The following is a 25,303-nucleotide window of genomic DNA, read 5'->3' as shown; positions in this document are numbered from 1 at the left end:
CCTTGCCTAGCACTCACCAGGATCCCATATGGGCACTGGTTCGTGTCCTGGTGGCCCCGCTTCCCATCCATTTCTCTGCTTATGGGCTGGAAAAGCAGTGGAGGACGGCCCAAAGCCTTGGGACCTTGCACCCATGTGGGAAACGCAGAAGAGGCTCCTGGCTTTGGATTGGCTTAGCTCTGACCATTACGGCCACTTGGGGAGTGAATCAATGGATGGAAGATGTTCCTCTCTGTCTCTCCTTCTCTCTATATATCTGACTTTCCAATAAAAATAAAATAAATCTTTAAAAAATGAATTACAGATGCACCCAGTGTGAGTAATTCCATCTCGCCATTTCTCCTGTCATATCCCCAACTGGGATAACATACATCTAAAGGCAAATGACTGGCTCCCAGGTTATAACCTGGATTGCCTGTTGCAAACTTCCATACTTTTGCTACAGCTCAACTTTCATAGTGGCATATGGATTGTCTCCTATTTAAAGTGGGGAGAAATCTGAAAAATGGTGCCAACAATGATCAGTATTTAAATTGCGTCTCCCTAAAGTCCCTGGGCTGTGTTTGCTACATCACACCAAAGCATGCAGTACAACAAGCATTTTTTTTTCCACTCTTTCTCTCTAGTTAAATAAATCATAACGATTGTCATCCACAGAGCAATGGTGTTCTCAAAACTGCTTGTCCAACACATTATTTGTTTAATCCTCCAAGAAGTTCTAAGAAGTGGCTTTAAAAACCAGGATTGTTATTCAAGGTCACAGCGGGTAGCTGAGCGAGAGCTCAAGTTCAGGTGTCACTGACTCTCAGCTTAGGGTTTGAGGTTTTCCTGTTGTTCCCATAAATAATCTCAGCGAGAACAGGACTGTGGCTTCACTGTGACAGTCTGCTTCATTCTCTTTTGCTCTCTGCCAGGCTACAAGACTTTATGGGGATTAAATATTTCTGGGCAGCCATGACTTGCCGTCTGTTGAAAAACGAGACTCTAATATCTTTAATAACTGTTTCATTACGAACCAAGGCAGGGTGACGGTCAGACCTAGAGAGGTGTAGGGGCCACTTGGGGTACCCACATCCTGTACTGCATCAGCTGTGCTAATGCACAATTGGGGAGGGGCGGGATGAGTATTGCAGAACTGGGTCCCTGTCGTGTGTCTGGGAAATCCTGAATGAGTTTTGCAAGCCTGGCTTTGGCCTCGCCCAGTTCTGGCTATTGGGAACATTTGGAGAAGGACCAGCAGATGGGAGATCTTTATCTTTTAGGTAAACCAAAGTTTAAAAAGAATTAAAAACCACAACAATAGAGGGCTGTTACTCAGTTTGGAATAATCCTAGAAATACCTATTTTGTGCTCTCCGTCTCTCCTGAGACACAATGGACGTTATGCACTTATTTTGGGCAGAAGGGACACCCTGGGTGCTACTTTTTGGTGAAGACTACAATTACCGTCAGGCATTCTGAGGCCGGGAATTTTTTTTTTTTTTCTTTTTCTTTCAGGATTTATTTATTTTGGGCTGTCCTCGACTGCTTTCCATTGCCACAATCAGGGATTTGAAAGCCGCATATGAACCAGCGCCCACATAGGATCCCGGCACATAAATGGCGAGAACTTGAGCCACTTGTCCACTGTGCCCGGCCCTATTTATTTCACTTTTAAGTCAGAGTTACAGAGAAACGGGTAGGAGAGAGAGACACACACAGATTTTTCCATCTGCTTCCGGTTCACTCCTCAAATGGCCACAACCACTTGGCAGAGCTGAGCCAGTCAGAAGCCAGAAGCCAGGAACTTCTTCCGGGTCTCCTACGTAACTACAGGGTCCCAAGGCTTTAGGCTGTTCTTCGCTGCTTTCCCACACCACAGGTACGGAGCTGACTGGGACACAACTGGTACCGCTATGGGATGTACCGCTATGGGATGTTTTTGCTGAAACTATGCCAATGGCGCGTACCCCGCAAGAATGCCATCAGTTTCCTGATAGGCTTGTCTCTAAAGCTCGGGTCGAGTTTTAGCTCCATATGGATTCTGGTGCTCTCAAACTCCACCTGCTTCCATGGAAGGTAAGAAGGTCACCCCGCTCCCCTCACCCACCTCTTGAAAGCTTGGTATTTGATTAGCTTGGGTGTTAACTGGTTTCCCACTCTGAGATGATTAGCCTAGCAGGGGACTTGGCTCACTTTGCTGGTAGGTGCAAAAACAGGAGTCAAGTGTTGTTCGCCAGTTTGTTTAGTTAGTGAGGAGTTTCATTGTAAAAATCAATTCCTTTGTGCTGTTGAAGATTGCTGAGGGAGGTTTTCCCTTGAAACACCCAGGTTTTCCCTGACTGGTTGAAAGCTAAGGCCATGTGCCTTTCGGGGGACTTCTCCTGCAGTTCCATTGGGTTGCTTTTGGTGCCTTGTCTCTCTAAGTTTGTAAATGAAAACTAATGATTGGCTTACTGTGTTATTGTCGTGACCAACTGAAAGGGAGGTGCAATTACAAATTTTATGGGTCATGATGTGCGAATGCCATCATGGAATTGCTGCAAAATGCTAACTGTTATTGATAGGAGTACAAACTAGTGTTACACTTCATTGGAGGAAGTTGATTGACGTGCACATGTGACCGCTTTTCAAAACAGCCTTTTCCATCGCTCTGTGTTCGCTCTCTCAATTTGCATCTTTGTAAAAGCACACTTTCCCGGTCAGCTTTAGTAGATACAATACTATTTGTTTTCCTTAATTGTCTTGCCCTCAGTGAAGTGAGCATCGACTTCACAGTACTTCTTACTTGGGAACACTGACAATAATTCAAAGTCAAGGACGTGTTGTAACACTGCTTCCTAAGCTGATGTCCCAAAGCCCGGGCCTTGAGTAACAGGTGTATTTTCTTCAAGGATGATGTGTTAGCCTGCTTTCTAGGGCCACTGCTTCCTTCCTAAGTGCAAACATGTTTTAATTAATCAAATTAGAATCAAGTCCTGGGCCCAGCACAATAGTCTAGTGGTTAAAGTCCTTTCGTTGCATGCACTGACATCCTGAATGGATGCCAATTTGTGTCCTGGCTGCTCCACTTCCCTTCAGCTCCCTGCTTGTGGCCTGGGAAAGCAGTCGAAACCTTGGGACGCTGCACCCACATGGAAGACCTGGAAAAAGGTCCTGGCCCCTGGCTTCAGATTGGCTCAGCTCTGGCCGTTGTGGTCACTTGGGGAGTGAACCAGAGGATGGAAGTTCTGTCTCTCCTTCTCTCCGTAAATGTGACTTTTCAATAAAAAAAAATAAATCTTAATTGTGGGCCTGGCGCAGTGGCCTAGCTGCTAAAGTCCTCGCCTTGAACGCGCCGGGATCCCATATGGTCGCTGGTTCTAATCCCAGCAGCCCCACTTTCCATCCAGCTCCCTGCCAGTGGTCTGGGAAAGCAGTTGAGGATGGCCCAAGGCCTTGGGGCCCTGCACCCGTTTGGGAGACCTGGAAGAGCTCCTGGCTCCCGGCTTTGGATTGGTTCAGCTCCAGCCGTTGTGGTCATTTGGGGAGCGAATTGTTGGACGGAAAACCTTCCTCTCTGTCTCTCGTCCTCTCTGTATATCTGCCTTTCCAATACAAATAAATAAATCTTAAAAAAAAATCCTAATTATTGTGCAAAAGAAAAAAAAAAGTGTGAAGTCCCAATGGCGTGATTTAACTCCACTCACTGTAGTTTTTTTCCGTTGTCATCTGGGTGCATCACTAAGGCTGGTGAAACAGCTGTGTGAACTATGACTCTCACATTGGTGTGTAATTTTGTGAATAAACATTTGCACAAAATTCAGGCAAATATGTATCTTGAAAGGCATTTCATCTCAGTTTTTTTCTTCCCTTCCTCCTCTCAGTAAATATTGGGCATCTACTGTTTATATTGGGCTTTTGATATAGAAAACATCACCCTGATCTCCCGTCCCCAAGGAACTCAGAAGTATTTGTGTGAAATCACAAGACAGGGTGTTTTGAACAGGGAACTTGGGTAACTGCTGGAGAAGCATTGCTGAGAAAGTGTCATGGCCCGAACATGCGCCGCCAGATTTCAGATGCCACTTGTAGCCATTTGGAGGAATGAACCATTGCATGGAAGATCTCTCTCTCTCTGTCTCACGCACTCTCTCTCTCCTCTCTTGCTTTGTGACTCCCCCTTTCAAACACTAATTTTTAAAAAGTAAAAGATTTGGAACAAAATGATGGATGGAAAAATACACATTGGCAGATATGCACGTTGTCATTGGTAATTAGCAAATTACACACTAATGCTGCAGTGAGAGAATGTCATACATTTATTGGAATGACTAAAACCTCAAACCAATCCAAGTTGAAACAAGACAAGATTGAATGCTGGCAAGGATGTGGACCAACTGGGACTGTTGCTCCTGTCTGGCAGGAGTGCCAGATGGGAGAGCAAATTTGAAAACAGTTTGTATCTTATGGTAAACATGTGTTTCCATATGGTCCAATAATCCTAGGTATTTACCCGAGAGAACTGAAAAACCTGTATTTACATTCTGCGGATTGATGCTTATGGCAGCTGTATTCCTAATTGCCCAAAACTCAAACCCCAGTTGCCTTTTTTTCAATTGAATGAATAAATGAACCATGATACATTTATACAGTGGAATATTACTCAGCAATAGAAAGAGGAGAAATATTATTTTTTAAAAAATAATTAAGTCATTTATCTTTAAAATTTTCTCCTATGTGCTTGATGTGGTAGCCTAGCAGCTAAAGTCTTTGCCTTGCATGCACCGGGATCCTGTATGGGTGCTGGTTCTAATCCCGGCAGCCCCACTTTCCATCCAGCTCCCTGCTTGTGGCTAGGGAAAGCAGTCGAGGACGGCCCAAAGCCTTGGGATGCTGCACCCGTGTGGGAGACCTGGAAGAGCTCTTGGCTCCTGGCTTTGGATCAGTGCAGCTCCAGCCATTGCAGCTGCTTGGGGAGTGAACCATTGGACGGAAGATCTTCCTCTCTGTCTCTCCTCCTCTCTGTATATCTGACTTTCCAATAAAAATAGATAAATCTTTTTAAAGATTTTTGTGGAAATAATAGTCTTTCCCACTTTCCTGTAGCCCTTGAATCTTTGTGCCCTAATTACCATGTAAAGATTGTCAAAAATTAAAAAAAAAAATAAGAGGGTGGGGAGAGAGAGAAGTCTTCCATCCATTGGTTTACTCCCCAGATGGCTGCAACTGCCAAAGCCAACCAGGCTGTAGCCAGGAGCCTAGCATCCCCTCTGATTCTCCTGAGTGGGCGGCATGGACCCAGTTCGGACCACCCTCTGCTGCCCTCCCATGTCCATTAGCAGAGCACCTGGAACTTGAACCAGTGATCCAATACAGACTGCCAATGTTGCAGGTGACAGTGTAACTCTGTGCCTCAGCACTGATCCCACCACATGGCATTCTCAGAAAGGCAAAAGCAAAGGAACGGAAACAGTTTGAGCAGTTGCCAGGGGCCTTGGGTGAGGGGAGGTGACGATTACGAAGAGGCGGTCCCTGGAGAGTGAGCTGGGCCGACATTGAACTCTTCCATATCTTAAAGGCAGTGACAGGGTCATAGTGCTGCTTCACTGGCAAGAGGAAAGATGCACACATTTTTCCTGTTTGGGGAGCTAATAGTGAGAAGGCTTGACTTCTGCTTTCTGATTAAATTGAAGTCATCCTATCCAACAGTTGAACATGGCCAAGCCTTTAGCAGAGTACCAGTTGGAAATGACATATTCAATGACCAGCCTAGAGGCCGGAGAATTCCAGCGTGGTTCCAATGGGGCGGGCGGGATAACAGCCCCCAAATGTCTGTGCATTTATGTCCAGAACCTGCCAACTCTCCCTCAGATGGCAAAAGGGTCTTTGTAGTTGTGATTAATGTTGAGAACCTTGAGATGGGGAGGGGCAAACTCAGATTATTAGGTGGGCCCAGTGTAGTGAAACAGCCCCCTGACAGCAAAAATGGAAAAGCTTTTGGAATGGCCGTGACCGAGTGAGCTGCCAGGGAAGAATGGCCACTCCATAGTGTAGGATCATTATGTGACAGGTAGATACGACTTCAAAGAGGTGCACATCCTGATCCTCAGAATCTCTGAATAGCCTGTTAGGTGGAAAAGGGGGAATGACAGTTGCAGATAGAATTAAGTTTCCTGATTTGCTGGCCTTCCAGTAGGGAGGGTAGCTTGGCTTACCCAAGTGGACTAGGTTTAATCACACGGTCTTTAGATGGGGAGGAGGGAGGAAGAAGAGGAGGCTGGAGAGGAGTGATGTGATATGAAGATGGACCCTAGCTGCTGCTTTTAGGGATGAAGAAAGGGACCAGGGTGGTCTCTAGAAGTTGGAAAAGGCAAGGAACAGATTCTCCACCGGAGCCTCTGGGAAGGACACCTTGATTTTAGCTCATCTAGACTCTGGCTGGAGTTCTAGCCCAAAGTACTAAAAGATAGTAAATGTGTGTTGTTTCAAGCCACTCAGCTGGTGCAACTTGATGTAGCTCCAACGGGAGACTAAGACACAGGGAGAACGCATTGTTCTTCAATGTGAGAGGAGAATGTGAAGAGAAGGGAATTGCTAGCTTGGCTTCCTGCCTCCTGTGGGTGATCTGTTACCCACTTTCAGAATCATTCTCTGAAGAGGCTTGGATGTGGTTTGTTTCTCCTGGGTCCTTTTGCTGGTGACATGGTGGTGCTTAGAGGTGCTTAGGCCTTGCTAGGGGCACTGCTCCGAGAAGTAGCCCTTGTAGGTGTTTGAGCTCACAGATGGACATTGGATCTACTTGATGAGACATGCCCTCACCTCACACTGGAGTGCCTCATTTGGGTTCTGATTCTGTCCCTGACTCTGGGTGATGCAGGCCCTGAGAAGGCAGTGGTGATGGTTCAAGTAGTTGGAATTCTGCTACTTGACTGAGTTCCCAGCTGAGTCCTGGTCGTTTTATGCATTTGGAGACAGAACCAGAGGAGTTCCAGTGGAGACTGACCTCTGTGTGTCTCTCAAATAATAAATAAATTTTTGTGGCAACCCACTTGGCGAGTTCCCGTTGGGACTGTCATTTCTTATGTGTGCCCTGCCAGCTGCCACCTGCCATGAACCCAAGTGATGCTATCGAGACTTTCGGCCTCTAACATTTGTGAGCTCAGTAAACATCTCTTTCTTCACAAGTAGCCTGACTCTGCTAACTTCATTATGATTCTGATAAGCTGACAGTCTCATTCCCACTGTACATTTATGACATTACCATTGGGTTTATTGCCTGTTAAACTGCACCCCTGCTGCCAGGGCCCAGTGTTACTGAAAATGTTTTTGCAATGCCTGATCTCCTCTTGCCCAGGCGACTAGGTCTCATTTTGAGCCTTGTTTTATGCCATCTGCTGCTATCTCAAAATTGCTGTTTCCCAGCCTTCCCTCCACCGAATATTGCAGGAAACATGTGCCTCTGCAGCCCCCACCCCGGATTTGTGCTGCCCAAACTCTTTCCTTTTGCACTTCTTGCTTGCTTGCTTGGGATTGTGTTTTATGCCTGTGTGACAGATATTAAAATGATGTGTGACCAAAACCTCTCTTCTTGCTTTAGGTATCCAACTCACTAGAGGGTGTTTTGGGGGCCAAGCAGGATGATTTGCGATAAAGAGAATTAAACTGCTCAAGGGGGGAGGAACCAAAGCAAAGGAGATACTTTGAAGCAGATTTTATAAAAAGAGTGAAGGGAAAAAGGAAGAAGAAGGAAAAGAGAAGAGGAAGATGAGATGAATGAGCTGGGCAAATTTTAAAGAAAGAAAAATTCAAATAATATTTTTAAAGGAGGTTCCCTAGATAGCTTGTAATATCACATTCTCTGTGCCTCCCTAGGACACACTCGGAAAGTGTTGTGTTTGTGTGAGATGCATGTGTATTACATGCTGAAGTTGGCCTTATAGCAAGGGCAGGTTGAGCTAACACAGCCTCTCGAGGCTGCAGGTGGTAGGAGGGGAGGAACTGGGGAAGCAAGGCAAGAAAGATGCCCAAGTGATCTTTGCCACAGTGAGTCTCAGCAGGCATTCTGGCTAGCAAGTCAGGAATACTCCAGAATGGTTCCAGGCACAAACTGCACCCTGGGGAAGCCTGAGGAAGGCAGCAGGAGCAGGGCTCTGAACTGTTACCTCCTGTCTGTGTCCACTTGTCTGGGCCAAGCTGCACACTGGATGGCACAAAACCCCACAGGGCTTCCAAGTGGTGTCATCGGCTCCATGGCCCCTCTAGAAATTCACTTGCAGTGGGGCCAGTCTGTGTGAATCCAAAAGTGGGGAGTCACCAAAACAACAAAAGGGACAGTGGAGAGAATCTGAGAAAACTTCACTAAGATAAAGTTTTACTTTAGTGGGCTTGAAATGATGCATCATCTGCCTGGCTGATAAATATATGAACTTGAGTGCCTTCCTAAAGACAGGAAAAATTGAGGCCACAGGAAAACATTCTGTAATGTTCGGAGAGATAAGCTTATCTTGAGACTGCCAGATTATAACCACGGCACCACAGATTATAACCATGGCATCAGGGAACAGCTTTTACCATCTTGGCTGAAAAGAAACAATCAAGGGATTGAATCACCTACGCAATACAAACGTCTCTCTTACTAGACAAAAACAAACAACGTGGAAATAAAAACTGTCTTTCTAGAAGAGGGTTGCATTTAACTGCCAGCCTTTCTCTACCTTTTCTCTTGCCTCTCTGGGCTGTTGATTTCATTGGCAAATCAGGGGGAGAATGAAGTGGGCACATTCAGCTTTTGTGTCGGTCCTGCCAGCGTGAAGTCTGCTCTGGGGCCAGGCCAGGCTGACCTTGCGCCCCAGTGGGGCAAGTCCACTTGGGACCAAAACTTCTAGATCCTGTGCTTCCAGCAGAACATAGGGAAGCTCTTGGGACTTTTATCTGAAACGGCTTCTGCAACTCTCTCAGGCATCCAGCCAACCTGTGGCCTTCCTCTCTCATTCTTTTAGTTTCTTTCTGGGTTGGTTTTGAGCTCTGAAAAGTAGCAGGAGGGTTATTTATTGGGTACTGCTTGTGAGCTCCAGTGGCGGGTGCGTTGGCCAGAAAGTTGGAATGAAAGAAAGGAGCCCAGTGAGGGAGAGGCAAGTGGGTGGATGCACCTGGAGCAATTGAGGCTTCTATGGGATGAGGGATTGCCCTTGGGACCTTGCGCTTTTGTCAGGGGTGATGGGGGAGGTGTTGTGCTCCAGCTGCTCTTGACCTTGGCAGCTTGCAAAGGTTTACAGGGAGCTAGGTAGGAGCTGAGAGTGGTGCAGTTGGCTCTGAACAGCTGTGCTTGTGTTGGAGAAGCCACTCAGAAGCTTGAAGAGGGCCTTGGCATGGGCACAAGGACTGTGAGGGCCTTAACGGGGACCAGCCGGCTGCCCAGGGCTTAATCAGCAGGCACGGCTGAGGTAAGGATTCAATTATAAAGGGGGTGGGGTACCCGGTCTTTTCATATACTCCCCTTATCGAAATGAAGGGAGAGGGAAAATATTTTTTTGTTTTGTTTTGAAAACTGCGCAACAGCTGGGTTCTCTACGGACCAGAGAGCATTAGAGAGAGATTAGCTTGCCATGTGTTAGGGCTCGGTGGGTAATGTAAACAAACAGTCCTCCTTTTAATTCCTGTTTGATGTTGTTTTGAACCATGCTCAAGGGCAAAAGAGGGTGCACTGGGGAGGTTTGGGGGAGGGGGGGACTTGTGGGGGAAGGATGGCCCAAGTTTGAACCCATGTGGCTCAAGAATCGCTGCCTCTGCTTGTTCTCAAAGTTGCAGCCAACTGGGAGACCCTCCCCAGGGGATAGCATGATTTTTAGGCCCAAGGACACCCATAGAAAGAGACAGTGGAGAAAGCACTGGGACAGAAGCATTGGGTGGGTCGTGTGGGGGCTGCTGCTCCATGGAACTTGCCTTCTTGGCACAGCTGCAGTGCAGGCACCTGCAGTTCCCAGGGTCGTGCAAAGAACGTGGGTGGGAAAGAGTGGTTCCCCACAGAGGCCGGGAGGATGGAGGGTGTGGCCATTGGCTGTGTCTCAACTTTGTGAGAGACAGAGTCCTTCCCAATGCTGTGTTTGTATCTGCTGCCCAGAGTGCAGCTTGTTAGCTATGGGAAGAGCAGGTGCCACAGTGCTAACGCTGACACCTGGGTAGGAAATCGCCACCCACTGAATTAGTTTACTTATTTAATTGAGAGAAACTGAGAGACAGGGGACAGAGTTCCTGTCCCCTGGTTTGCTTTCAATGGCCACAGCCAGGCTGAGCAGAAACTGGGAGCCAGGAACTCAATCCAGTTTCCAGTGAGGTGTAACTCAAGCTGTTGCTGCTGTAAAAACAAATCAACACTAACACACCCAAAATAAAAAAAACTATCTTTATCTTAAAAAAATGTATTTATGTATTTGTTTGAAAGGAAGAACAACAGAAGAAGGGGAAAGAACAAAGTGAGCGAGCAAGTGAGAGAGAGAGAGAGATCTTTCATCTACTGGTTTGCTTCCTAAATGGCCACTCAGCCAGGGGCCGGGCCAAGCAGAAGCCAGAGGATGGGAACTCCATCTGGGTTTCCCATGTGGGTGGCAGGGGATCAAGTGCTTGGGTCATCTGCCTCTGCAGTGTTTGGGGCTTTATTTAATTTTAATTGATTAATTTTTCAATGGAAAGGCAGATCTACAAAGAAAGAGGAGAGACAGAAAGATCTTCTATCTGCTGGTTTACTGCCCAAAGGCCCGCAATGGCCAGAGCTGAGCCAATCCGAAGCCAGGAGCCAGAAGGTTCTTCTGGGTCTCCCACATGGGTGCAGGATTCCAAGGCTTTGTGCCATCCTCAACTGCTTTCCCAGGACACAAGCAGGGAACTGGAGGGGAAGTGGAGCAGCTGGGCCGTGAACTGGCACCCATATGGGATCCCAGTACATGCAACACAAGGACTTTAGCCACTAAGCTATCATACCAGGCTCTATGTATTTTTTTAAAGATTTTTTATTTATTTGAAAGACAGAATTTTATTTATATATATAATTTACTATATACATAATTTATATTAAATATTTATATATATATAAGAGATATATATATATAATTATATATATGTCTATTTAGAGAGCAAGAGAGGAGGAGCAGAGGGAGATAGATCTTCCATCTGCTGACTCACTCCCCAAATCATTGCAAAAGCCGGGGCTGTGCCAGGTTGAATCCAGAAGGCTGGAGCTTCTTCTGGGTCTCCTACATGGGTGGGTGCAGGGGCCCAAGCATCCAGGCTCCCCTGTTGTTTTCCTAAGGCCACCAACAGGGAGGTGGATCGGAAGTGGAATAGCTGGGACTCGAACCAACATCCATGTGGAATGCCAGCACCAGAGGTGGCAGTTTAACTGGCTGTGTCGTGGCATCAGCCTTTCTCCTCCCCCCTTGAGATTTATGTTTAATACATCAAAATATATGCACTATCTAATTTATAATTATATGTCTTCAAAATTGTTTTTCTTCATAGGAAAATCTGAGACAGGGATCTGTTTACTTTGTTCTCTTCTGAAATGACTGCGATGACAAAGGCTGGGGAACTTTATGCGTATCTCCCTGAGAAGTGCCAGGCACCCAAGCCCCTGGGCTGTCTCTGGGCGCCTCACAAGGTGCACATTCAGCAGGAAGCCAGGAACAGAAACAGAGCTGGGATTTGAACCCACACACTCAAATGTGGCTTGCCAAAATCCCACCCCCCATTTAGCCATTTCTAAACTATACATTCCAGCAGCCTTACATACATTCATATTATCGTGCAACCATCAGCTCTTCTGTTTCTGGAAGTTTTTTTGTCATCCGAGTGGAAGCTTTCTGCCCACCCAGACTCCTCTGCTCCCAACACCCTTTCTTCCTCTAGGAATTTGCTTCGTGCAGGGCTCTCATATTAGGAAATTCATACTAAATTCATTAGTCTTTTCTATAGCTGTTCTGAGAGAGACATACCTGCTAACTGCTGGTTTACTATCATACAGTACCCACCAAGGCTGGGCCTCGTCAAACCTGGGAGCCAGGAGCTCAGCCTGTCTCTCACACAGATGGCAGGAATCCAACTCTTTGAGCTCTCACTGTGGGCTCCAGGATCTATAATACTAGGAAGTTAAAAGTGGTGCCGGGGCTCCTCACCAGGCACCCCAACAACAGGTAAGGGTACCTTGAGCAACATTTTGATTGCTGAGACACCTGCTGTTCCTACCTGACTGTTTACTGAAAAAGAAAACAGATTCAGGAAACTAAAAGAAGCAAATTATTGTAAAGAGAAAATCTTTTTAGCTATCACCTAAGCAAAAAAAAAAAAAGAGAGAGAGAGAATCTGGGGCTGGTACAATGGCTAACTGGCTTATCCTCCAACTCCAAGTACGGCATTCTATGTGGGTGTTGGTCTGTGTCCTGGCTGCTTAACTTGCAATCCTGATAATGCACCTTGGAAAGCAGCACAAGATGGCCCTGATACACCTGTGGTAGACCGGGATGGAATTCCTGGCTCTTGGATTCAGCCTGGGCCTACACCTGCTTGTTGCAACCATTTGGAGAATGAGCAGTACATGGAAAATCTCTGCTGCTTTACTTTTCAAATCAATTCAATCAATGATTCTTTAAAAATTATGTTGTGGAGCTATGTTGAGGGTATTTCTAAAAAATTCATGAAAAAGGAATTAAAAGATAAATATAGTGTGAGCTTTTGCTCAATCCATGCATATGGTATTTTCAAAAAGTTCATGGAAAGTGTGCATTATGGCAAACCTATGCCTGGATTTCAACATGTCTTGTGAAGCAAAATAAACATAGCATTTAACTCAACTTCCCATGAGCTTTTTTTTCTTAAAAACTTTTTTTTTTTTTTTATTTGAAAGGCAGATTTATAGAGAGGAGAGACAGAGGTTAGTGAATTCCTCACAGATGGAAACTTAGATTTAAAACTTACTCATCCTTGTAATGCCCAGTGAACATCTCTGTTTCTTTGGAACCTATTTATTTGAAATATTAAAACTTGTGAACCTAAACTTGCAATCCAATAGAAAATATCTTGCTTTCTGTGCCTCAAATAGAAGTTCTGTGTTTTGTGGCTAACACAAAACCTTCCCATCAGAATGATCTTTGAATTTTATTTTTCATCATGTGCTTAATTTAATACACTTAAGGGCTACTGAAACTTTCTGGTCAGATTAGTTCAAACAGTCAGAAATTGTTCTCTTCCCCCGAAATAAAGCTGATTGAAGGATTATGTTGTCTGAATAGCTGTAGAATTCAGAGACTCCTTTATAAAGACTTACTTTATTTGTCGGTTTAAAAATATCCATAATTTCTTTTGGATTAATGGTCTAAACTTGCATATTTGACCAGAGTTTTACTTTTTCGTTCATCAAAGCTAGAGCTTGCTTGTTATTCATTAGTTACAAATATGTTTCAGGGAGAGGAATTGTGAAACTATACTCAGTAGGGAAAAGAAAATCAATATCACATTTAAAATATGTATGTCTTTTGTTCAGGAAATCTCACTTTCCGGGCTGCCGTCTACAAAAGTGCTTGCCAGGGTGTACACACCCACCATGCATGAGAATATTCGCTTTGTGATTTTTGTAATCACTCAGTTGACGAGGCAGTAAATGTCAATCCATAACGGACAGAGATGAAGGAATCGTGGCCTGTTGCTACCATGAGTGAGAGCCACATGTACCGCCTTGGAAAACTGTCTACAAAAACACAGTTCATTCCATTGGTTCAAAGCAGATTTGTAAGATTTATTTATTTCTATTGGAAAGGTAGATTTTCATCCACTGGTTTCACTCCCCAAGTGGCCACAACAGCCACTTAGGACCATACTGTACAATACATCTGCTGGACCACTTTCTTCTATTTGAAACTTTATGTGCTTTGGCCAGCATCGCCGAGTATCTCCCCTCCAATGTTTGTACGTAGCTAGATTCTTAAATTTTGTTATTAATCTCCACGAAACTAACACCACACTGAGAAAAATACTGTAAATTTAAAAGGAATGCAAAAAATAAGTTATAGATTTTTCTCACGGAATTAAAAAAGCACCTAAAGTTATTAAAGTTTCTAATAATCAAAAAAAGTGATTGATTTTCAGGGTGTTAGAAAAGATACCTTTTGCTTCATTCTGTTGTTTAGTGTGAACTGATTTCTATCTTAAACTGGCTTTAGGAAGAGTTAAAAAATGACTGATATCCAACATTTTCTTGCCTCTAAGAAGATGCAAAATGCTAAACTGTTCAAGGAGTCTTAAAGTTGAAGGCCAGTTGAAGATTTATTATGGCTCTATAGATACAAAAAAAAAAAAAAAAAGCAGGTGTTTCAGTCCAGGTTGCAGTGATTGTTGTGCGAGTGTGAGAACTTGAGATAATGACTAAGTCTGAGAAAAGGAGAAACAAAGGTGAGTATCCTGGGAGATAAGACAGTCTTTGATGGCCACAGGAGGGTGTGGACTCAGCTGCAGTTCTTCTAGCATCCAAAGGAAAAGTCTTGTGGTAAACCGGTAATGACTAATAGGGACCAAGGGGCAAACTTCCAAATAACATAAGGTCTGCTTCACTCCCAGCTTTCCAGGTGTTCTATGCAGGTGTGCACACCTGTGGAGAAGGAAGCAGAACAGCTTTGGCATCTTGCTGATCACAACTCACAAGCCTGGAGTGACTTAGGAGCTTCCAGCATTAGATTTATCCAGAAGAAGAAGCAGTAAAATGACCAACACATTTCATTTTGAAATCGATAGGCAGGGATGGTGGAGTCCCCCTTGAAAGCTAGAAAGGCTGGGAGACGACGTTGGTTAACTTGCTCGTATCTCCCATTTGAATTGCGGAGGCGGCTCCTGACTCCAGCTGCCTCTGCACGTGGCTCTCTCGGGCACGAATGGTGATGGCTTAAGTCCCCGTCCCCCACAGAAGAGGCCAAGTTAGAGTGCTGGGCTCCTGGTCTCAGCTTGGCACGGTCCTATCTGTGGTGGGCATTTGGATGAGCAAATAAATGAAAAAAATAAATGTAAGTTAAACAGAAAGGAAAAAATGGTGTTACAAAGCAGTGATTGAATAGAATTAAAAAACAGGCAGCTGAAGTCAAGAGCGGCCTCAGGAACTCAAGGTCAGGCTCTCAATAAATTTACAGAAGTACGTGCAAACAATAACAACGAATCAAAGGGCCAGCATGGTGGTGTAACCAGCAATGCTGGCATCCCATATGGGTGCTGGGTCATGTGCCAGCTGCTCTGCTTGCACAGCCATGTGGGGGATCTGGAAAAGCTCCTGGCTCCAGGATCAGCCCAACTCTGGCCATTGCAGCCATTTGGGCAGTGAACCAGTCATCGGAAAACTCTGTAATAAATCTGTCTTTCAAATAAAAGTAAGTTTCAAAAATCAGGAAAGAACAGAGAAGCAATAGTATATCTATAGAAAAGTATTTTTTTTTTTAAACACAGAGTGATCAATTCTGTATCAACCTGGAGAAGAATTCAGATCCACATTGCACTATAAAAAACTTCACTTGAGTCAATTAGGTTAAAATATTTATTATTAGTTAGCAGTGGCTTAACCTGCTGATCCATAATGCCTGCCCCATCAGAATTCTGATTTCTCTTTTGCTCGTTAAAGATTTACATTATTTGCTTGAAAGTTGGAGTGATAGGGAAAGAGATCATCCATTTATTTCCCCCACCCCCATAACCTTCAGCAGTTGGGGCTGAGCCAGCTTGAAATCAGGATTCCAGGATTCCATCCAGGTCTCTCTTGTGGGTGGCAGGGGATCTAAGCACTCGGGTCAACTTCCTTTGCTTTCCCAGGAACATTTTTAGTGAGCTAGATCAGAAGCAGAGCAGCCAGGACTGGAACCAGCAATCTCATATGGAATGCCAGCATTGCAGGTGGTGACTTGACTAACTGTGCCACAATGCCAGTCCCAGCCTTGGTTTGTGAGCAGATGTGAAGATATGAAGAAACAGTAGTTAGCCAACGGCATGCCAACAGATGTTGCCAACCACAAAGCAGCTGTTGCCCTTCCAGCTTCTTGGTTCTCCAAGAGCTTCTTTCTTGCTGTCCATCACATTCCCTCCAGACCCCTAGCAAAAGGCTGCTTACAGCACCTAATGGAGGCCCTTCCTAGGACCAAATGAGGACTGTACTTCCAAAGGAGTGGCTGAGAAAGAAGAGGGAATGAGAGGCTTGGTGGTGCCTTGGCTCACCTCTGATTATCCTCTCTGTAGGCAAAGCACCTGGAGGTGGTCTGATGCCTTCCACTTTCGTCTCTTGCCTCCCCCATGGCAGGGGTATACGTTGTGTTCCTTTGATGCTGAGGAGGCTGTGTGCCTTGATTAACTTAACTAACCTGAGCAGAAGCCAACTTCATCTCCATCAAGTATTCTGTTTTTTTTTTTTTTTTTTTTACTTTTCCTGTACCTTTCTGTCCTACCAACACCTCTTGCACTCAGGCTTTCTGAACTACTTCGGCCACCTTCTAAATTAAGTCCTGGCTTTTTACTGTGTGCCTCTAAAAACCATCCTTTCCATGAGTGTCCAGGATGCCAACCCTGCAAAACCACAAATGAAAAATCTTCAGTGGTGCTAAGCTGTGCTTGGATGTGCTTGTCCCACTGATGGTTCACTTGTTGTGGGCCCACCGGGTCCTTAGTGAGGCCTGAGGCCGCGTGGGAAGCCTGGTGGGAGGTCCTTGGGCCAATTGGAGGTGTATCCCTGGAAGGGATTAAAGTAGCCCTTGTTGAGTCCCTGATCTGTTCCAAGAGTGAGTTGTTAAAATAGAAGGCTGGACTTGGGAATGATACTCTGGCTTCCTGTTATAAGATGTGATCTCTGGAGTTGGCATTGTGCCTTGTGGGTTAAACCACTGCGTGCAACCAGTTATAAGCACCAGTTCAAATCCTGGTTACTCCACTTCCCATCCAGCTCCCTGCTGACAGCCTGGGATACCATCGGAGCACAGCCCAAATCTTTTGACCTCTGCCAGCCAGGTGAGAGACCTGGATGGAATTCTAGAATCCTGGCATTAAGTTAGCCGAGCTCTGGCCATTTGGTGAGTGAACCAGTGGATGAAAGATTTTTTTCTCTCTCTCTGTCTCCCTCTCTCTTTCTCTTTTTGTCCTTCTCTTTTTTAGCAATTCTGCCTTTCAAATACATAAATCTCTTTGATCTCCCTCTCCTACTTGTGCTTCCATAATTGTGACACCATCTGTCATGAGCCCTGGTCAAAGGCCACACCTACGGCCCAGTTTTGCCTTGGAGTATCCAGAATAGTGACCTGAATCAGGCTCATTCCTTTACACCCTGAGCCTGCATCAGATACTTCACAGCAGTAGAGAAAGGGAGGCTAATACACTCTTGTTCAACTTGACTTTGAAAATCATCGTGGCCAAGCTTCTCTCCAGCCTTCAACCTCATCCCCTCATCCCTAGACAGTCCCAGCTTACCACTTCATTTTTCTTTTTTTTTTTTTTTGAAAGAATTTTTAATTTTACTTGAAAATCAGAGTCACAGAGAAAGGAAGAAATTTTCTATCCACTGGTTCACTCCCCAAATGGCTGCAATGGCCAGAGATGGGCCAGTCTAAAGTTTGGAGCCAGGAACCACTTCGCTCTTCTGGGTCTCCCACATGGGTGCAGGGTCCCAAGGCCTTAGGCCATCCTCTACTGCTTTTCTAGGCCAGAACTAGGGAGCTGGATAGGAAGTGGATCAGCTACAAACCAGTGGCCCTATGGGACGCCTGCACTTGGAGGTGGAGGATTAGCTAGTTGAGCCAACGTGCCAGCCTCCAGATAGGATAAATCTTAAGAAAACGAAAAAGAGAATAAAATCCCCCTCTGAGTTGTGTCAAGGCCTTCTGGTGCTGTGCTTGCAAAGCTGGTGGTGGCGTAAACAGTTCCTTCTGGAAGGATGTTCATCTGCCTTCATTTGACAACATTTCATTATGAATACTCCCCTCCTCTAGGGGCAAGTGCACACACATGTCCCAGCAATTCTAACGGTAACGGTGGAGAATCCTGGAAACAAGCCAAGTGTCTAACAGGGAAATGACTAAGCAAACAGCAGGATTATTACATAACCATTAAAAATGACAGGGCTGAGGACTGTGTCAACACTGAGAAGTGTGTAACTGTAGGAACGTTAGGTAGAAAAACGAACCCAGACTAGTGTTTAAACACTAGGGTTGAAGAATGGCTGTGTACATTAACAAAGATCAGAGGCCATTCTGGAGAAACAAAAGATGATTGGATTTCAGTGTTCACTCTGTTGGGTTTTTTTCCTCCTGGCGATTCCTCGCATGTATGATAATAATAATGAGATCCCGTGTGAGCTAGATACCCAGAGAATCCTCAGCTGAGAGAGTGGCTCCCAGGGATTGGTTCGTTACCTCCCAGGGATTGCTTATGTCAGATTCTCATAAAACTGCTATGGAAACAATGACATTTCTTCAGATGAACCAAATACTTTTCATGAGTTCAACTCGGCAAGGACTGGGAGAGCTTAACTGTACGAGCGTGCTTACATTTTTGTGAAATTCATAAAAACCACGGCCAGAAATCCTCAAATGAGTGTGTGATGCTGTTGTAATTTGCTGTTCTTTATTGGAGTGAATGTCTCTGATAGAACAGATTGCAAAGCCTGGAAGACCTTTGACCTAAATCGTACATTCACACATACTGTTTCACTTTCATCATCCTGATGTTGTCTCCAAAAAAGAGATTTTATATACAGTCACTGAGATACAGTGATAGGGAGTGAAAGGGAAAAAATCAGATCGTTCAAAACTCTCTCTGACCGCTGCTCTATGCTATCAATGAATAGTTTTATAAATCCCATGATTAAATTATGAAGTAAACACAATTTTTAGTATTCTTAGAATTTCTTTTTTTGTTTTTGTTGTTTACTGAGAGCCTGAAAAGTTGGAGTGGCCTGCGCATGTTGAAGATTCTGAAGATAACTGTCACGTTATCCTTCAAAAGTGATAGTTTGGGGCAGGTGTCTGGTCCAGCGATGTAAAGGCTGCTTAGGACAGCCACACCCCCCAGTAGAGGGCCTGGGTTCAAGGCCTGGCTCCGTCCAATGCCAACTTCCTGCTAATGCACACCCTGGGAGGCAGCTGGTGATGGCTCAGGCATTTGCGTTCCTGCCACCCGCAGGGGGGAGCTGGATGGATGGAGTTCCCAGCTCCTAATTTTGGCCTTGCCCTAGCCACACCTGTTACAGGCATTTAAGGAATGAACCAGCAAATCAAAGATCTCTGTCTACCTCTTTGTGTGTGTATATATGTCAAATAAATAGTTACAAAAGTGATGGTTTTAAATATATGCCTAAAACTAGTAGACTGTTAATAGTAACTGCAGTATAAGCACCTGACAAACTACTGTCTAGCGGCCTTAGGGTTTATGCTGTTACGAAACCAGTGGTTGGAAAATCAGAAGCTTCTAGAACTGAGATTCACAACAGCACCTGCAAATTGGACTCCCCTGCATGTGCCCAGACCCTATTCAAGAGCACCAGAATTAGACTGTTCGGGGCTGGGGAGATGCCCTTGTTTGCAGAGCTGTGGACCCCTCTTGCTGCCTGCATTGCCTGTCCTCATGGCTCTAGGTCTTGACGTTCAAGCTGGCTCCCATGAGGTGAGGGGGAAGGATTACTCTGGGATAATGTGTTACAAGTACCTCACAAATACTTTGGAAAAGAAGTTTGAGAACACAGCCAACAGATGAAAGAATTTTCTTTAAAAAAAAGTGTGTTTATTTATTTATTCAAGAGGTAGATAGAGAGTGGGAGAGGAAATGGCAACTCAAGAACCAGAACTGGGTAGGCAACCCAGTCACTGTGATGCGGAAAAAAGAAGCCCAAACGTGCAGCTTTGCTGCTGGCCCAGTGCCTGTGCCCCAATCCACAGTTCTTTATAGGGCAGGAGTGTGGGGGAGAACTTCTCACACACAACTTCTGACCAAAATGCCTTCAATTGTTTCTCAAAGTTTGTGCCATGGTTTGCTCCGTGAAAGTAGACAAGTGTCGAGTCAACAACATGAAGTTCAAGTCTCAGTTCTTGTAAATAATGTCAAGGCCAAGTTTCTGCAACCAGTGAAACCGCAACTAGTCTACAGGGCCAGATGTTTAGCTTCCTCCCCTTCTCCATACTAAGGAAAATATGGGGAAACAATTGGTGCACAACAGAGCGAGAAGGAGATTTCAGGCTATGGACCGAGCTCAGCAGCATGAGGCCTTCTCTCCCGCGCCTTCAGTGTATCTGTCTTTGTTGTGTGATTACTGAGGTGTTAGAGAAGACCCTGGGAAAATTCCTCAGCCACAAAATAAGGAATTATTTGTGTCCCTCTAAGGGGATTTGGGGGAGCGGACGGGAACTGAAGATTCAGGGTTCTTTAAAAAAGGAGAGGGGCTGGTATTGTGGTGTAGCGGGTAAAGCCCCTTGCAACACTGGTACAGCAAAGCCAACATCACAAAGCATAGGGATGTAGTTCCAGTCCTGACTGTTACACTTTCAGTCCATCTCTCCTTGTTAACGCACCCAGGAAAACAGTGAAAGATGACCCAAAGACTTGGGCCCCTGCACCCGCATGGGAGACCTGGATAGAGCTCCTGGCTCCTAGATCGGGCCTGGCTTAGTCCTGGCTGTTGTGGTTATTTGGGGGGCGTGAACCAGCAGATGCAAGCGCCCTGTCTCTCTCTTCCTCAGTCTCTGTGACTCTTTTGAGGAAAAAGAAAAAAAAAAAAAAAAGAATCAGGGCATGGCCCTTCCTTGTCCACCAAACCCCCAGTTCAGCCTGGCTCACAGCTCACATCTGGGGATGGAAGAAGTTATTCTTCCACTGCTTTTCCCAAAAGTACAAGAAGAGAATGGAGGCCCCTGGACTGAAGTTACGTTTCTCTTTTGAGGAGGTATAACCAGAATAGTTAGACATGACTCAAAATCAGAATAGTCACGTTCCAAAGGTCTGTGGTTTGGTTCCTATCCATAAAGTATAGGGAAAAAGATGAGGATTTAATTCTGCTGCAAAAATAATATGGCTGTTAAGACTTTCCAAATTGGGGGGTGGGGGATGGATGTCTGGAGGAGCATGCAGATGCCCACAGGGCCTGAATTCGAGTTGAGGTTCCACTTCCCATTCCAGCTTTTCTGGTCACATGCATTGCTTAAAGACAGGTGATCCTGTGAGAGAGCAAGGTCGAGCGCCTGGCCCCAGGGTTTAGCCTGACCCAGCCTTGGCTGTCGTATTTAGAAGCTGAACCAGTAAGATGGGAGATCCCTGTGTGTGTCTCCATCTCTCTGCCTTTCAAATAAATCAAAAGGAAACAAAAGATTTCCAAATGAACCAGAGAAAGCCATGTAAGTGAAATACCCATCTGGCCATCCTCACCTGAAAGCGAGAGTGTTAGGAGAAGGGGGTTGGACCTGGGGCCCAGAGGTAGAACTGAGTCACCAAGCTGGACTCCGGCCCCCTGGGAATGCCCCAGGGATTACTTTGTTCCATGAGATCCGGGCTGTGGCCAGTCCCGAGCTATCCAGACACTTGTCCTTCAGCCCGGGCCTCGCTAATTGGTCAATGGAATCCATTTGTGTAATGGTCCCACAGGGTACAACCACTGCATCAAATGAACACCGTGTCCCTGCTGCTGTTGAACGTGTATAATTAGCTCCCTGGGCAGCCTGACCCGGCCTCGGCTTCTGACGCACTTGGTCTGTATCAAGCCCTTTCTAAGACCTCCGACCTCGTCCTCACAGCTGGAGATGCCCGAACCCGCACGCAGCACATCCCGTGGGCGTGGCCTTGCATTCTTAAAGCTGCACGGGGTCGGTTCCACCACTCACAGACTCCTGAAGCATTTTTTTTTTAAAAACACAGGCGTGGAGCATGAGTGGCTACATCAGATAGCAGAGGACCGGCCACCTCCGCCCTTGGCTTTTTCAAAAAAAAACAAAAAAACAAAAAACAAAAAAAACCCCAAACGGTTTTGTAACTGTGACTTCTCAAAAAAAAACACTATAATTGGTCAGCCTGAGGTGCCTTCTCAGCCCCTCAGATGGCGTCATGGGCTATTCTCAGGAGAGGAAAGGCAGGGTGTCCCCCCCACCCCCTGGGAGAATGAGCACACGTGTTTCAAGTGGGGGAAGCGCCCAGGGTTCTCTTCCTGCGCTTGGGGAGGGAGTGCCAGTGAACACAATGTCCGTTTCCTAACTACGGGATGTGCTGTACTGGCAGGTCATTTTCCACCGTGTCACATCCTTCTGGATGGAGGCAGCAGGGGCCAGGACAGGAAACAGCAAATTCTCAGAATGAGACAAGGCTTTCCCAGGGCTGCTATTGGCTCTGGGGAACTATAAAGCTCACCCTTCCAGAAACAGCCCGGGATTTCTCTTTCCTAGAGGCGATCAGAAGCGAGGGTAAGTGGGGAGCCCCTGCTGGCTGTGGGGAGACAGGTGCAAAGCAGCAGGACTGGCCGTGCTGGGGGTCACATACATGATCCATTAGGCTTTGGTTGGGGGGGCGGTCAATGAGATGACTTCCTGTCATTTTGCCTGGAATAAGGGAATGGGCCAATGGAGACCTGTGTGTGCGGAGACCGGCTTCTGGGTGCCGGGAAGTCAGCAGCCCCCGGACCTGGGCTCTTGGGTGTTCTCCTCAGCCAGGTGCCAGGTCTCAGAGTTTTGGAACATTCTGTCTCTGTGTCTAATCTGCCATGAGAAATTCCTAAGGTGGATGGTGGGGCTGAAGGTGAGACTCCCTGGCAGAACCCGCGGGCTTTCGCCTCAGCATGCAGTGTTCTTTTCTTTTAAAGATTTATTTATATCAGAATGTGTACTTACAGAAAGAAGAAGAGACAGAAAGCTCTTCCATCTGCTGGTTCACTCCCCAAGTGTGATGAGCAGATCCGAAGCCAGGAGCTAGAAGCCTCTTCTGATCTCCCACGTGGGCTTGCAGGGTCCCAAGGACTTAGGCTATTCACTTTTGCTTTCCCAGGATACAAGCAGGGAACTGGGAAGGAAATGGAGCAGCCGGGACATGAACCGGTGCCCGCATGGGATGCTGGCACTTGGAAGTGGAGGGTTAGCCTGTTGAGCCCCCAGTACCAGCCCCTGTAGTGTTTTTCTGTGTGAACCATCTTCTTCCTGGTCTCACAGTGCAAAGTGGCCCTCACTGAGTAAGCCACTCCTATTTCACTGTCAGCCTTTTTTTTTTTTTCTTTAGAGGAAGCCCTCATAATGGAGAGTGGTATCAACATAGTTTTAATTAAACCCTTACTAAACACTGATTAATTTTCTGAAGACCAGATGAACTCTCTTGGAATCAGCCACACCTTAGACTCGATTCTAAGAGCCTGGATGAATATGTAGCAAAGAATTACGCTGAGGGAAGGTTGGACTTCGGTTTCTTACAGATGGTGTGGCTTTTAAGGTTTTGGTGACTTGATATTGCTGTGTATAAGAGAAATGGAAGGGATGGGAGAGAGAGGAGAGGTTATAGGAAGGGGGGAAAGGAGAGAGAGAGAGAAATTGTTTCACAGCTCCCAGGGCCCTGGTCTTTATATGATGAAAGTGCTTCCTAAACTATACAATCCACCACGTGCAATGCGCGTTCCAACAGAGCTAAGGCCAGGCTTAGCTCTTGTCGAACAGTTGAGCAAGTCCCTCCCCAGGGCTCTCTGGGAGAGAAGCTCAAAGCGACCTTTTCTCATTGGTAGATGCGGTCGCGAGGGCTCGAGAACCTGCCACTGGTCACAGATTCCAGCGTTGGCCTCTGTGAACTTGACACGCACGACTCTCCAGGAGACTGGCCGCTTTCCCCCACTCCTCGGACCGGCGTAGCAGTAGCCGCTACGCTTGAACTTGAGACGCCCTCCCCGCAGCGCGCGCACGAGAGCCGCGGCGGGCGCCGGCAGCCGTGGGCTGAAGGAGCGCCTGTGCACCTGCGGGCCGTGCAGACTATGCAGACTCTGGCGGCCGGGGAGCCGCGGGGCCCTGACGCACTGCGGAGCTTCCAGGGGCTGCTGCTGGACCGGCGCGGCCGGTTGCACGGAGAGCTGCTGCGCCTTCGCGAGGTGGCACGGCGCCTCGAACGCTTCCGCCGGCGCTCCCAGGCGGCCAACGTGGCGGGCAGCTCGCTGAGCGCAGCCGGCGCCGTGGCCGCCATCGTGGGGCTCTCCCTGAGCCCCGTCACGCTGGGTGCCTCGCTCCTGGCATCGGCCCTGGGGCTTGGGGTGGCCACCGCCGGAGGGGCCGTGACCATCACATCCGATGTCTCCCTAATCTTCTGCAACTCCCGGGAGCTGCGGAAGGTGCAGGAGATTGCGGCCACGTGCCAGGACCAGATGCGGGAGATGCTGAGCTGCCTAGACTACTTCTGCCGCTGCCAGGGTCACGGCGATGTCCAGCTGTTGCAAAGCGGGAGGAGTGCTTCCATGGCCCTGTACAACTGCGTCTATTTTATCGTCTTCTTCAGCTCCCGTGGCTTCCTCGTCCCCAGGCGGGCAGAAGGGGCCACCAGGGTCAGCCAGGCCGTGCTGAAGGCCAAGATTCAGAAACTGGCCGAGAGCCTCGAGTCTTGCACGGGGGCCCTGGACGAACTCAGTGAGCAACTGGAGGCCCGGGTCCGGCTTTGCACCAAGGCGGGCCTCAGCCATGATCTCAGGAGCCCAGATGCACCGCCTGCTGCGCTGTTGTTCTGAGATGTCCTTCCCCCGTCCATGACTGTCCTCATGGGATGCTCCAAATCTGTAGCTTTCCCCCAGGGCAACTCTGAGTCGGACAGACACAAAGGAAGAGAAAAGCTGTTCCAAGTGGTCAGGTGGTCCCCACAGCCCCTTCCCCATCCATGTGACATGCTACCTGGACCTAAGGGCTGGGGTCTTTGGCATGATCCTAGTGGAGTAGCTGACCCTGTTTTCGTTCATGAGAAGTTTTTTTGTTTTTTGTTTTTGTTTTGTTTTGTTTTTTTGTCAGCAGCAGTGGAACAGACACTCCTAAAGTTATTTGTTGGGGCTTTGGAGGGAAGGCAAGCGCTCACTCTTTTGGTGGTGTTTGTGTTTAAATTTTTTTTTAGTTCTTATTTATTTGAAAGGGAGAGAGGAAAGAGAGAACGATCTTTTGGCTGCCAGTTCACTCTCCAAGTGCCTGGTCAAGTCAGGGCTGGGTCAGGCCAAGCCAAGTAGCCTAGAAATCAAACTGGGTTTTCCATCTGGGTGGCAGGGACTCGAGGACTCGGAGCATTACCTGCTGCCCGCCAGGATGTGCTGTAGCAGCATGCTGCATGCCAACAGCTGGGCCTGGGACCCAGGCACCTGCTAGGCA

At 46.8% G+C, this 25,303-nt stretch overlaps 2 protein-coding genes across 4 annotated transcripts in view; both read left to right on the top strand.

The window, feature by feature from the left end:
• The window catches only part of LOC121166851 (probable ATP-dependent RNA helicase DDX47), a 60,005-nt gene that overhangs the window by 15,230 nt on the left and 19,472 nt on the right, over positions 1-25,303 (top strand). The window lies entirely within an intron of this gene.
• On the top strand, positions 1,964-24,681 carry LOC121166858 (apolipoprotein L domain-containing protein 1-like). Its single transcript, XM_040996165.1, has 2 exons — positions 1,964-2,057; positions 23,698-24,681. The coding sequence occupies exons 1-2, from the start codon at positions 2,016-2,018 to the stop codon at positions 24,679-24,681; spliced, it is 1,026 nt and encodes a 341-aa protein (XP_040852099.1). The 5' UTR covers positions 1,964-2,015.

Source organism: Ochotona curzoniae, unplaced genomic scaffold, assembly GCF_017591425.1.
Source record: "Ochotona curzoniae isolate NIBS_2020 unplaced genomic scaffold, NIBS_Ocur_1.0 patch253, whole genome shotgun sequence".
Classification (NCBI taxonomy): Eukaryota; Metazoa; Chordata; class Mammalia; order Lagomorpha; family Ochotonidae; genus Ochotona; species Ochotona curzoniae.
The sequence above is the reverse complement of the archived record's forward strand: the minus strand, read 5'-3'. Positions and strand labels throughout refer to the sequence as shown.